The sequence below is a fragment of the Dermacentor variabilis genome, chromosome 4 (assembly GCF_050947875.1).
Source record: "Dermacentor variabilis isolate Ectoservices chromosome 4, ASM5094787v1, whole genome shotgun sequence".
Lineage (NCBI taxonomy): Eukaryota > Metazoa > Arthropoda > Arachnida > Ixodida > Ixodidae > Dermacentor > Dermacentor variabilis.
In genome coordinates, this window is record NC_134571.1 from 8,122,677 (window position 1) to 8,134,939 (window position 12,263).

Consider the following 12,263-nt stretch of genomic DNA (forward strand, 5'->3'; position numbering starts at 1 on the left):
TGTTTTTACGAATGGTTCTTCTCAAAACACTTTTTATGTACAGCACAGCGCATATTACAGCAAAGCTTTGTTGTATAGCTCACAATTGTATACGGTTGAAATGAAAGTAATAATGTGAGAAATGTTCGTTTATTACAGAACTGAAAGTTGTTGAAAAGTATGCATGGTTTATTTATTTATTTATTTATTTTACAAGTACTGCCAGCCTTGTTACCAGGCCTTAGGCAGGAGTAGGCATTTGAAAAAACAAGAAAACAAATAAGAAATAAGATCAAACAAGATAACAGACACTGAACAAGAATCTGCATAACAAACAACATAAGAGAAACCTTTCACAATCATGCATATCATATTGACCGCAAAAAAGACGGGGACAGAGGGAGAGAACACATAAACAGCACGGGCGGTAACGTGTACGAAATCCCCCTGGCGTGTGGCAAGTCCTACATAGGGCAGACTGGACGGTGCCTAAATGATCGAGCCAGGGAACATGAACAAAAGTTAACGAAAGATGAATTGGCGCACTTACCTGCGCACTGCAATGCCTGTCGTTGTGCACCTCTTTTTGAGGAGATAAAGATTCTGGGGAAAAGCCATGACCAGACTGCACGTGAACTGCTGGAGGCTTATCACATAAAAAAGAAAGGCGAAGACTGTGTTAGCGATACCTCCATTAGGTTGTTTCAATAGGAAATAGATTTTTTTGATAATTGGTTGCCACGCTAAGCTGATGTGTATTCTTGTTTGCTGCGATCTGCGCATGTTCTTTTTGCCTATATATCCTCACGGGCTGCCGTGAATAAAACAGTTGAAAGTTACCACCCGTGCTGTTTATGTGTTCTCTCCCTCTGTCCCCGTCTTTTTTGCGGTCAATATGATATGCAGTAAATACCAACTAGGCCAAAGTGAAGTTCTTTCACAATCATGATTTGACTGGTAAAAACGAGGGATGAACGCTATGGTTTATTCACAAAGTGCAGAAATGAAGGATGAAACCGTTGGACATTCGACAGTTATGGCAGGTAGTGCGTTCTATTCGGAAATCGTGCTCAGGAAAAAAGAATTTTTAAATACGTTGGTCCTGCAGGTAAAATCTCTAACCTTTTTGTTGTGATAAGAGCGCGTGTAGCGGTGACTAGCCGCTATGGTTGCATTGACAACCATAGCTGAGACACTTCCATGACGGCCACCTACGTTATTACTCAATACTCAAGGTACATGCACACAAGCGGTGCAGCGATGTGCACAGGTTGCGAGTTACCCAAATGTTCGATATGATGGATAGGTGGACTGGTTTGGTTAGTAATGCATGTTTAGTTAACTTCAAGCGCAATAAAGACGCTGGACGTAGAAAAAGAGCGCACGCCGTGAGTTAGTGCATGTGGTGTGTATGTGTTTTCTATGCCCAGTGACTGTCTTGCATTCTAAGTTTTCTAATAACCCAAACGTTGATTGGCAGTGGTGCATAAAATTATCTGCAAGCTTTACCCAGTCTACAGTGTAAATGTCCAGGCACAATTTCTGCTAGTTGCTATCCGCAGACCCATATGTTGGTTCTGATAGTTTGCTGCCTGCCAAGTACACAAGACATATGACTTGTTTACTGGCAAAAGAAGTAAAAGTGTGGCATAGTGACTCCTGCTGTCCCCACTGTTGTGCAGCTCCAAGCCTTTACAAATTCCAAAGAAATTAGCTTTTTTCATGAGAGTTTAAGCGAGACTGTTAGGAAGGAAAGCAATGCCCAATGAATTCATCAGAACTAAACTACTTAGACATACATTTACCTTTATATTCTTTTTTTTTTTCTTAGTGCGACCATCTTCACCAAGTGAGATAGCAAACAGTGATACAGGAACACAATGGTGTAATACACTATGCCAATTCAGTTGTGTGTTTCGTTTTACACCAGTTTGGGCACGTTCATTCCCTTTTGTCAGGTTTATTCTATATGTGATATCACCACATGCTTCACACAAGAAAGCAAACTCTCCTTGCATCCACAAATAAGTTCAATTTCAAGGCATTTGCTACCGTAGCTAGCATCCTAATTATTGAAACTTGCTCCAAAGGTCTGGTTATGCATCAATCCAAACTACCTTGTGGTGAGATGTAGTATCCAAACAGGTCTTGAAGTGCCAAGACATTACATCACCACGACAAAAGTGCTAATTTATTCAGTTACTGTTGCAATATTCATTATGATGTACCTGTAGATCATGTTCAAAATGTTACTAAGCAACACATCAAGCACGAGAATTTTAATTTGCCGTCGTATGTTAGCTGTGCATGTGGCTATGACATGAATAACTCAAGATTAATAGAATATGTCCAAAAAATTCCCCAAGAATAATTTCAGCACTGCTTTATCCGACCATGCCACTGGTGTTTGACATGATAGGATTTACCATAATAATCAACATATTTTGTAATGAATGCTCAGATGTTTGTTCACAGCACCAGTATGCGGTTGTGTAGTGTGTTCTCTTCTGTCATTCTTCTTGACAGCAACCAGGCAAATATCTCAAGTGGCTAAACCTCTCCAAAGCACACTGCATGTCTCTTGTGTTTTTGTACTGGAAGAATTTTTTTTTGCTGAAACATGCAGAGCTCGCATTTGTAGATGCAGGGAAACTCATTGAAGAATTTAAATTCTGAATCTGTTCAGCGTGTTCCTGCTTCAGATGCAGGAAATATTGTGAAACAGAATTTTCAACTAACACATCAATTGGTGTTTGAAGGAAATGTGAGCACCACAGTATGGCCTGGGATCGTTTCTGGTCACGTGCTAACGAAATTGTAAACTTTTGAAGAGCAGTGGTATGGAGAGTTTCCAAGGCCAGCACCTGGTGTGGTGCCTGCTCAGCCAACCTTGTCCCATTTTCCAGGTGTTTTGCAGGGCGATACAGCCATTGACCCGCAAGTGTGCATTCCCGGTCCTGACTCTTATGCTGCTATCATACCAGCACTCGCCTGCTCTCTTCCATAAGGTATGTCACAGCACAATGGTCGATGAGAGAGCCACCATGTGAATTCTGGGTTCCTTGTTCTACAGGTGTCGACAGGAAGAAGGGTGGGTGTTAAAGCAGTTCAAGGGTATTTGCTTTTCAAGACTAAACAGGTTATTTATTTGTTATAAAGCTGCAGACACATATAGGGCGACTTCTAACCTCATTAGCGAAGTCTTCGTTTCGAAATTCTTTGGGCCTCCGGTCAGACGTAAAAATGCAGAAATGATGTTAAGGAAGCAAAAAGCTGCAACTGATCTGGGCAGCCCAAGAGCTGCTTCTTGTGATGTCAGTAGAGAAATTAGTATGGTGGATGTGTGTCAGCAGTTGGAGAATAGTGCTGCTAATTAAATCAGCAGGGGTGAGGTTTTGTGGCTGAATAAAACATGGTTTGTAGAAGGCCAAAACTTTGGGTAAACTTTCTTCTCTACTCTGCGCACCCTCCCAAAATGACCTCGTGCCATGCAGATACTGCCCCACCTGCCATTGTTCTTGAAAGAACTGCGGAGGCAGAAGAATGGCGACATGCTCCAGGAGCTGGCCAGCCTGTCTTACACCATGATGTACCTGCACTCAGGCTTTCCTGATCTCTATGATCCTGTGCTAGATGCGCTCAAGGTGAGTACAGTTTGGTGTACTTAAGATCACCAGCAGGGCGCCACTGGGTGCCACTGGGTGCCACTTCAAAATTAGGCCCACGGGTTAACAAGTGACTATAGACACCATTTTGTAACGACACTTTTTTTCACTGCTAATGCCTTTTTGTGCTTTTGGCGTTAGTGAGTAGTCAGAGCGACGCTTCGCCCCGGGCAGAGTGTTGAATGTCACGAACATAAAATGCTTAAAAAGGCATTAGCATTAGAAAAGGCATTGCTACAAAATACAGTGAAATCTCGATATAACGACCTTCAGGGGAACTTCAGTCACAATAGTTCTCCGAGCTCCTGTAATTTCTTTAGATATTTAAGGAGCGAAGGGAATACTGCGGGTGACGTTCGTGAATACCAAGCTCGTGAGACTCCAGGACAGGGTGAAAGTGTTTCTGCACAGAAGAAAACAAGCCAGAAGCATACCACTTGCTTTGCGCCGAATTGTAAGTTCGGCTACAAACATGCAAGCCACGGGCAAAAATATTGGTTTCGGTGCATTGAGACCCAGAACTTTCCGAAAGACATGAGCTTGCCTTTCGCTGTGCTGCCAAAATGTTTCAACCACATTAGTCGTGTGCCAGCATCACTTAAAGAAGCATTTCATTGAGCATTTCATTTCACTGAGTATGACTGGGAAAAAGATTGCGTATGTTCCGATTGTGTATGTGTGGCTAATGAGTGGCACTGTTCCTTTGATGCTACTTGACGCTGTGGCTTGCATGTAAAATTCCTACAAAAAGAACAAGCAAGGCTCTAATAGAATGCCACCCATCAAAATAATCCCGAAAAGATAGCGAGCCAAAATACACATGCTTCAAGCAAAAATAGAATGCACCTTTTGCCAGCTCAAACCTTCAGGAGTCATCAGTTGTTAGCAGCACAAAGTCAGAAGTTGCGAATAGCATCATCAAGCTAATATATTGCTTGCCTGCACTTCCTTAATTGTGAGCAGCAAGAACTTGGTTCCTTAGCACACTCCAAGAGAGAAAAAGCACCTTACGGTATGCGCTACGACATGCTTTGTGAGCGCTGTGATGCAGTGCCATGTTTCATTTAAATTTCTGGTTGCAGTAGAAGCTTGGTGGCGAATGAAGAATTACATTAATTATTGCATGCAAGAGTCCAAACCATTATTTTGCATGCTACAAGCTGCTCCTTTCATCATACATCATCGAACAATGTAAGAGTTTGTTTTTTGTTAAATCAAAAACAAGTTTATTTGTATTGTTAAATTATATTGCAAGCATGTCTCATTTATAATAGCCCAATACGGGCAAAGAAATTGAACCATAGGATTTTAGTCGTACTTATATCAATATTTATACTATTATATTTTATATCCCGTCAAGCCAAATCATTTCTCTTACGCATTTTGTGGCATAACAATACACCCTGCATGAATTGCTGTTCGTATACAACTCCTACATACTAGCTGTTCCACAAAGCAAACTTATGCCTTTCTCACTTTAGAAGAACTGATTAAGGGCTATTTCATCCATGCAGAATTTGTGCTTCTCGTAGGCCAAAGTTTAACGTGCTTACCAAACTAAACAGCATTTAAGAGCTCTTATATATGTTGCACCTCAAATGGGGTAACAATGAGGTGATGGGCAAGGCAAGTGCATTACCTTCACAAGTGACAGAGCTCTGCTGCGTTCAGAAATTTGTAACTGTCTATGATGTGACTATGAAGACGGTTTTCAGCTTAAATACTATGTTTAATGTGCCGCAATTCCCTTGTAAAATGGCCGCAGCAGCACGTGACGTGCTCCGCTTGTGACAGACCGCAGCAATCACGGCTGTCATTGTGAAGCGAAGTGCTGAACTACGCTTCACGCTCAGTGGATGGCATACCTACCCATCTAGCCACCGTACTTGCGTTTTTCTCCTCAAGCGCCGTCTCAAGTTTTCCGAACCCATGTGCGGCGGCGTCCACTTTCTGTGCTCTCTTGTCTGCTAGCCTGCTCTTACGGCTGTCATGAAGGATACATGGAAATGCAAGAATCCCCAGATTCCTGAATATTAATTTGTGGTACTGAGGCGTTGTTAACATGACACGGAAACTGAAGTGCTGAAATATGTTTAAGTCGAAGCTACAAGCAGTCAGCTATAGATTCTGACTAGCTCGTTTATCTGAAAAGTTCGCTAATGTGGTGTTCACAATAACGAGGTTTCACTGTAGTGACTCATACTTGCATTGCTTCTTACAGATGCATGACATAATTCCACTGTTGTCACTCCAGCATGGTGTATCAGCTATAGAAAAAGAAGACTGCTTCTGGCTTCAAATCTGTTTAAACACTCTAGCAGTTATAATTGTGCTTTTCTTTTTGTATCGTGAGAAGGTGGGTGTATGTGTGATGAATGTGTTTTCGTTACAGTCGGGCAAGCAGTGATTGCAATGTGAGACCGATTTTGCAGGATGTGTCAGCAGCAGCACCCAGTGTGGATGAAATGCAGCAGCTCTTGAGCCAGTACAGAGTGGCCTCGGCTGGAGAGCATTACATTGGGGGCATTGTTGGTGAGGCGACCGCCTTGGTGCGCCGTGAGGCCGAGCTTGTGGGTCTCCTCAACCTGGGCAACACCTGCTATGCCAACAGTGTGCTCCAGGCACTCTACATGACGTCACGGTGAGCTGGGGCACATATCATCACACACAGCAGGGGAATGGGGGCCCATGGGGTGTGTTACCGCCCTAAAGTCATTCAGGCTTAGCAATGTGCATACTTAGCACTATCGAAGCCTAGTTACGCACCAAAAATTTTGTGCTAGAAAGAATTAATTGCGAAAGTAAAATATTCAAGTGCTCTAACCTGAGATCTTGGTGACCTTATCTCACCATGAATAATCATCACTTTATGGCCTATGACAAGCCCTCCTTGCATTGTATGGCAATAGGCATTTGATCATGATTGCTTTTATTGAATTAGATTTCGCGCAATGTTTGTGGACATATTTCTGTGTTCTGTCCAGGTTACTAAGGCATATCACAGCAGAAAAATGGGCCATCGGATAGGCTTATTGAAGAAAAAAAAAGAGCCTTTGAGGAGTTGACCAAAGCGAACAATACAAGAAGCAATGGTGCCCTTTCTCAACGAACCCAAGCCATATTGCAGAAAAATTAATGCAGCTATCCCCCCCCCCCAACATAAAAGAGACGACGATAATATTTTCAGGCTTTCTCTTTATCACTAATTGTTTTGTGCCTCCTTGCGACTCTCCCATCAACCGAACTTGCTACATGTAGAAGTCGTATACCCCTCACATCTTCACACCGCCACACATGTTCAGTTGTTCTTTGTCAAAACAGCCATTGACTGCGACATCAAGCCCACATCTGAGATCCTTCTCGAGAGCATTTTGCACTTCAAGGCTACTTGTGACATTGTTTTTGTAACTCCTCATGTAAACTCCTGTTATGCAAGACCCTTGAGGTATAGTAAATAAATTAGGGGCTCCCAAATATACTCGAATATCATCGAATCAAATCGAATCGAATAGTGAATGTATGAATAATCAAATTCGCGAATTGAATATCTACTTTTCTATTTCTCGAATATTCAGTGTCTTTCGTGTAGAGACCCACGCAGTGCGACATGTCGTGTGTGCCGCGGAGACCGAGGTGCTCACCCAAGGGAGCGTTTCATTTCGTTTGTGGTGCAAAAGGAGCACCGAACGTGCCATGGATGGGGTTGTCACGGCTGGCGCAGTAGCGGATTCCATCACCGCAAGCGCTCCCTGAAGTTAGCTCGGTGCGGGGATCGCACAGACGCACAGCGCCCGGACACCGCAGTTAGCAGAATAGCACTGCATTGTCCAGGGCCGACTCTGTCGGTACAATGTTTGCCAAGGTCAACAGGATGGATCGAAATGACAGCACGACTTGGACAGAGAAAGCAGCAACGAAAGTAGCGCATATTTCATTGAGTGCAAAGATTGGGCCAATTAGCCGCCAACAATCACGCAGATCATGTTGGATATGCGGTGACGAGCTTCAAGTCGCTTCAACAGCCATTGATCACTGATGAGCCATGAACATACCAGCAGCAAGCATTCCAAAATGGCTTGCGGCCCTTTACCACATTGGCCGGCAGCCGGCAAATTTTCTTCGAGGCCACTCTGCCTCGGCCATTAGGTCTAATCCGCACTGCTTCATCGGGCATTGGCTACTAACATTACGCGTGGTGCCAAATCAAAGCAGATCTATCCACGGCAATCGTGCAACACTCTGACAAACCGCTTCGCAAATGAAAGCAAGAGATGGATGAACGAGTAGTAGGAGCAGGGGAAGGGGAGGGGTAGCGAGCATCATGTTAATTTGTGACAGGTCACTGCGAACCTGACAATAAAAGGGCGTGCATTGCGCCTGCTCTTTACCGTTGGCAGCGGCTATGCGTGGAGCGTTGATAGAGTCACAGGATGCTCGATCCTTTCATCTGTCGCGCATATTGACCTTATGATCACCTAGCTGGCGTTAAGTTGGTTTTGCTCTTCTGTATTTTAAAAACTGGAAAGCAAAACTCTCTATGCAATAAATAAAAGAGTGCCAGAAGACACAGCTGCACTATTAAACTGAGAACCTTATTGGTATCCAGTACAACAGAATGTCACTAATTCATTAGTTTTAGACGAAGTAATAACTTGATTCTATTCAAAAGAAATTCTATTGATAAAAAAAAATTTTCCACACCTTCATATACTCGGACTGAGCTGTAATAAGTACTGGCAAACTAACTTAGTGTGCCCTTTAGTATGAGTAAACTGTACTGTATATCTTGATTTCTATGTACCTAAGTTACTGATAGCTTGCTACATTCTTGTTATGCAATACTAGGAGACTCCTGAACATGTGCAGCACTGTATTTTCTTGCTCAAAATTTGTGTAAAGTTATGGGGGAAATTTTTTGTTATTCGATATGATATTGCCACAACCTTGACACGAGTGACAGCCACTCGGTGCAATTCGGTGCCACATGCCAGGCATGTTGGGTGGCTCCGAGAAGAAGACAACAATGAAGGTGCCAGGACAGCTTTATAAAAGATCTATTGCATTGACCGAAGTCTTTTGTGGCTTTGTCTGTGACAAACTGGTGGAGGTGCTGGGTACGCGTCTATGTACTCTGACCCCCAGGAACTGGAAGCGGACAACCTAAGCAAAAGCTGACGGCTTCAAAGACTGCCTCCGGAATATGGCCTGCAAAATCTGCCGAGGATGTTTACCACAACCGCAAGCCAGACACAGGAGACATACGGTACGGGACAGCCTCCTGCATCGCTGGTTCTCCACACACCACGCTGGGCGCGGCCATTCCATGGGGAGCCTTTTGAGGACGTGGAAGACTGGCTCTATGACTTCGATCGTGTGGCTGACGTCAATTATCGGGATGAACAGAAAAAGTTAAGGAATGTGTACTTCTCCCTAGAGGACTTTGCCCGAACATGGTTTGCTAACCACGAGCCATCCATCACCACCTGGCAAGAATTTCAACGGCAGATACACGATACGTAAAGCAGTCCCGCAAGAAAAGAGCGAGCAGAGCAAGCCCTTCAGAGTAGGGTTAAAAGCCGAACGAAAGTGTAGCCATGCTCGTAGAGGACACGTCGCAGCTTTTCAAGCGTGCTGACCCTGGCATGACAGAAGCGAAGAAGGTCCGCCTGCTGATGCGTGCAGTGAAGGATCAGCTGTTTGCTGGACTGATGCGAAGGCCTCCAGCTACAGTAGCTGAGTTCGTCAGTGAGGCAACAACAATGGAGGGAGCCTTTCAGCAATGCTCCTCAGTCTACGATCGCCAAATCAGCCTAGGATCAGCATCTTCTCTCTCATTGCCCTGTGACACCGATGTGCTTCGAGAGCTTTTGCATAGTGTCGTGCATGAGGAGCTCGATCGACTACAGGGAGTGCGATTTCAACCGACCGTAACATCCCTCACAGATATCATCCACGAAGAAGTCCACCAGGTGGCACAGCAATTCGTGCAAACCAGACCTGAAGCTGCCCCCGTACTGACTTATGCGCAAGCAGTGAGGTTACCTGTGCAACCCGTGAACCACCGTAACCTGCCTTCTGAAGAACCGCTGTGCCACTTCCAGGGCCAAGCTTCACATACAAATATGTACTGGTCCACGAGCCCCCGAATCAACACGCGAAAGTCAGACGTGTGGCGCACACCTGACTATCAGTCACTTTGCTTCCACTGTGGCAAAGCGAGCCACTTGTATCGTGCCTGCTACTACCGAAGCATAGGACTCCAGGGCTATCATCCCGGCGCTCGTCGCCCACGTGAGGGAGAGCGCCCGAGAGAAATCCAGCAATATCTGGCCAGTCAACCTGGCCAGTCAAGGGCCTTTCGGGCGAAACTGTGTCTTTTGTTTTAGCACTTTGTACATTCTCTTGGTAAATTTTCCTCGTGTAATTATTGCGCCCCTGAACTTTGCATTGATATTCCACAAGAAAAGTGTTACGATTGGTCAAGTAAGTACAGTACATACATTCATAACTAATGCATACATTCACAGATAAACACAATCGATACTATTTTTGAAAGTTGCAAAATGGGAGTGCAGCACGACATGGGGAGGCAAGTCATTCCAGTCCTTTGCTCTCTGTACGAAGAAAGATCGGAGATGGGCAGAAGTATGAGTGCACTGAGGATAAACAGCTTTGGAATGGCTCGTACAACTGGAACTGCTACGAGCTGGTGCGATGACAGGAAGGCCAAGCTGTAAGCAAAAAGCTTGTGAAATAGACAAAGCCAACAAGCTTTATGCCTAGATTGTAAGCTGACAAGTTTAGCATGTCATTTAAGTTCTGTTAGACTAGTAGAAAATATTGGAATAAATAAACGTAGCTGCGCACTTCTTAATAGATTCAAGAGCTTTAGACAGGTTAGAAAGATGTGGTCAGCCATAAACACAAGACATTGGAGTTTCAGACAGTCGTAGCACTGTATTTTCTATACAGGAATAAAAGCAAGAAAAGCAAATGCGGAAAGGGAAAAACTAAAGTTGTGATTCGTAATTGCAGTCGCGATGATAACGATGATGATTTATTGGCATCTCCTTTGAAACGGGGCAGTGACAAATGGGCACCTCGTCTATTTCAGCTAATCCAGGTGTGCTATACATGCTTTTTATTCTAGCATTCTTGTATACATCTCCTTAATCTTTTTTCTCTTGCTCACAACTTCTCTATCTATATTGTACTGCTACCTATGCCTGTAACGGATCCGGTCGTACCTCTTCCCATGCCTATTCATGTGGCTTGCAAGGAGCGCTCCTATTGGCTGATGTGAATTTGAATCACTGGTATGCTTGTTTCGGGCACATTTTGGCAGCAGCTTGCTGCACACTTTGCGTGTTCTGAAACTGCCACTTCAACATCTGCCTGATTATCTTCAGTTTCTTTCGTTGCTGTGCCTTAGCTGCTGCCTATTTATTTATTTATTTATTTATTTATTTATTTATTTATTTATTTATTTATTTATTTATTTAAAATACTTTCAAAGCCCAAAGGTATTACAGAAAGGAGTGGGGAACATAAAAAAAAAATTTGCAAGTACAAAGACATATTCAATGTGGCGTTTCATGAATGGTGGTTTTGAAGGTGTCAGTATCCAGGATAGCTGCAACGGTGGCGGGAAGGTGGTTCCAATCTTTGCTTGTGCTAGGAATGAATGCATTACTACAAAGTTTAGTATGTGAAGACGGCTCACCAACTTTGAAACTGTGGTCAGAGCGAGATGATATGTATGACACTTGGGTGGTAAGCTGTTCTTTCAACAAAGTGATATGAAAATGATTTGTGCAATATAAGGGAATCTGTTTACTTTTTTGCGGGATCGAAGCTACAGCTGAAAAGGTAGAAAAGTTTTGAATTGCTGTCGGGCGCCGAAGAAGACACAAGGCATGGAATACAAAGATAGGACTACCTATGGAAGTGAATGCCGTTGATCTTGCTGACCTGACAAAAATGGGTCGCGTGTGATTGTGGGCTCCAGATAATGTTGCAAGGCATTTGACAATAGCCTACAAGTCGCAAGCGGTCTTTCTTTTGGGGGAGGGAAGACATGCGTGGAGGTGGAGTCAAGGCTGAGTGGCATAGGTCACCCTAGCAACAGGAATGTGACTGGCGCATCGGTTTCGGTGGCTCTGCCGGCCTGGCATCAGCCAGTGTCTGGTGTGCTGAGGATCACAAGGCATCTCAATTATTCGTATTGGTTGCTGCGACGTGAAAAGCGGTTCGCAACATTAAAGATTTTGCACATTGTAAGCTTACGAACTTGGATTAGGACTTTTAAAATATTCATATCATCACAAAATTTCTATTAGGAAGGATAATATCACTGAGCTTCTATTATTGTAAATAGTCACACACACACACACACACACACACACACACATAGCAAAATTTACAAAATGAGCAACAGCATTTCTCAGCTTTTTTTTTCCCTATTTATGTATGGTTTCATTTTAAATAAAGAATTAGTTGCCAGTCTATGCTTGTGTCTGTGTGTGCCTCTGTTTTGTGGCTGTCGATTGTTTGCATTGAAATATTCTATAAAATGAATACATACCGGCTCGTCCAACTTTCTGTTCTATTTTGATAAGA

At 43.7% G+C, this 12,263-nt stretch overlaps 1 protein-coding gene across 3 annotated transcripts in view; it reads left to right on the forward strand.

Annotated features, from left to right (window-relative positions):
* Positions 1-12,263, forward strand: part of DUBAI (Deubiquitinating apoptotic inhibitor) — a 113,182-nt gene that overhangs the window by 61,114 nt on the left and 39,805 nt on the right. For all 3 annotated transcript variants that reach the window (XM_075688057.1, XM_075688058.1, XM_075688059.1), the window contains 3 exons: positions 2,886-2,987; positions 3,474-3,623; positions 6,077-6,285. In XM_075688057.1, the coding sequence (XP_075544172.1) occupies positions 2,886-2,987; positions 3,474-3,623; positions 6,077-6,285 (461 nt within the window). The remainder of the gene's footprint in view (positions 1-2,885; positions 2,988-3,473; positions 3,624-6,076; positions 6,286-12,263) is intronic.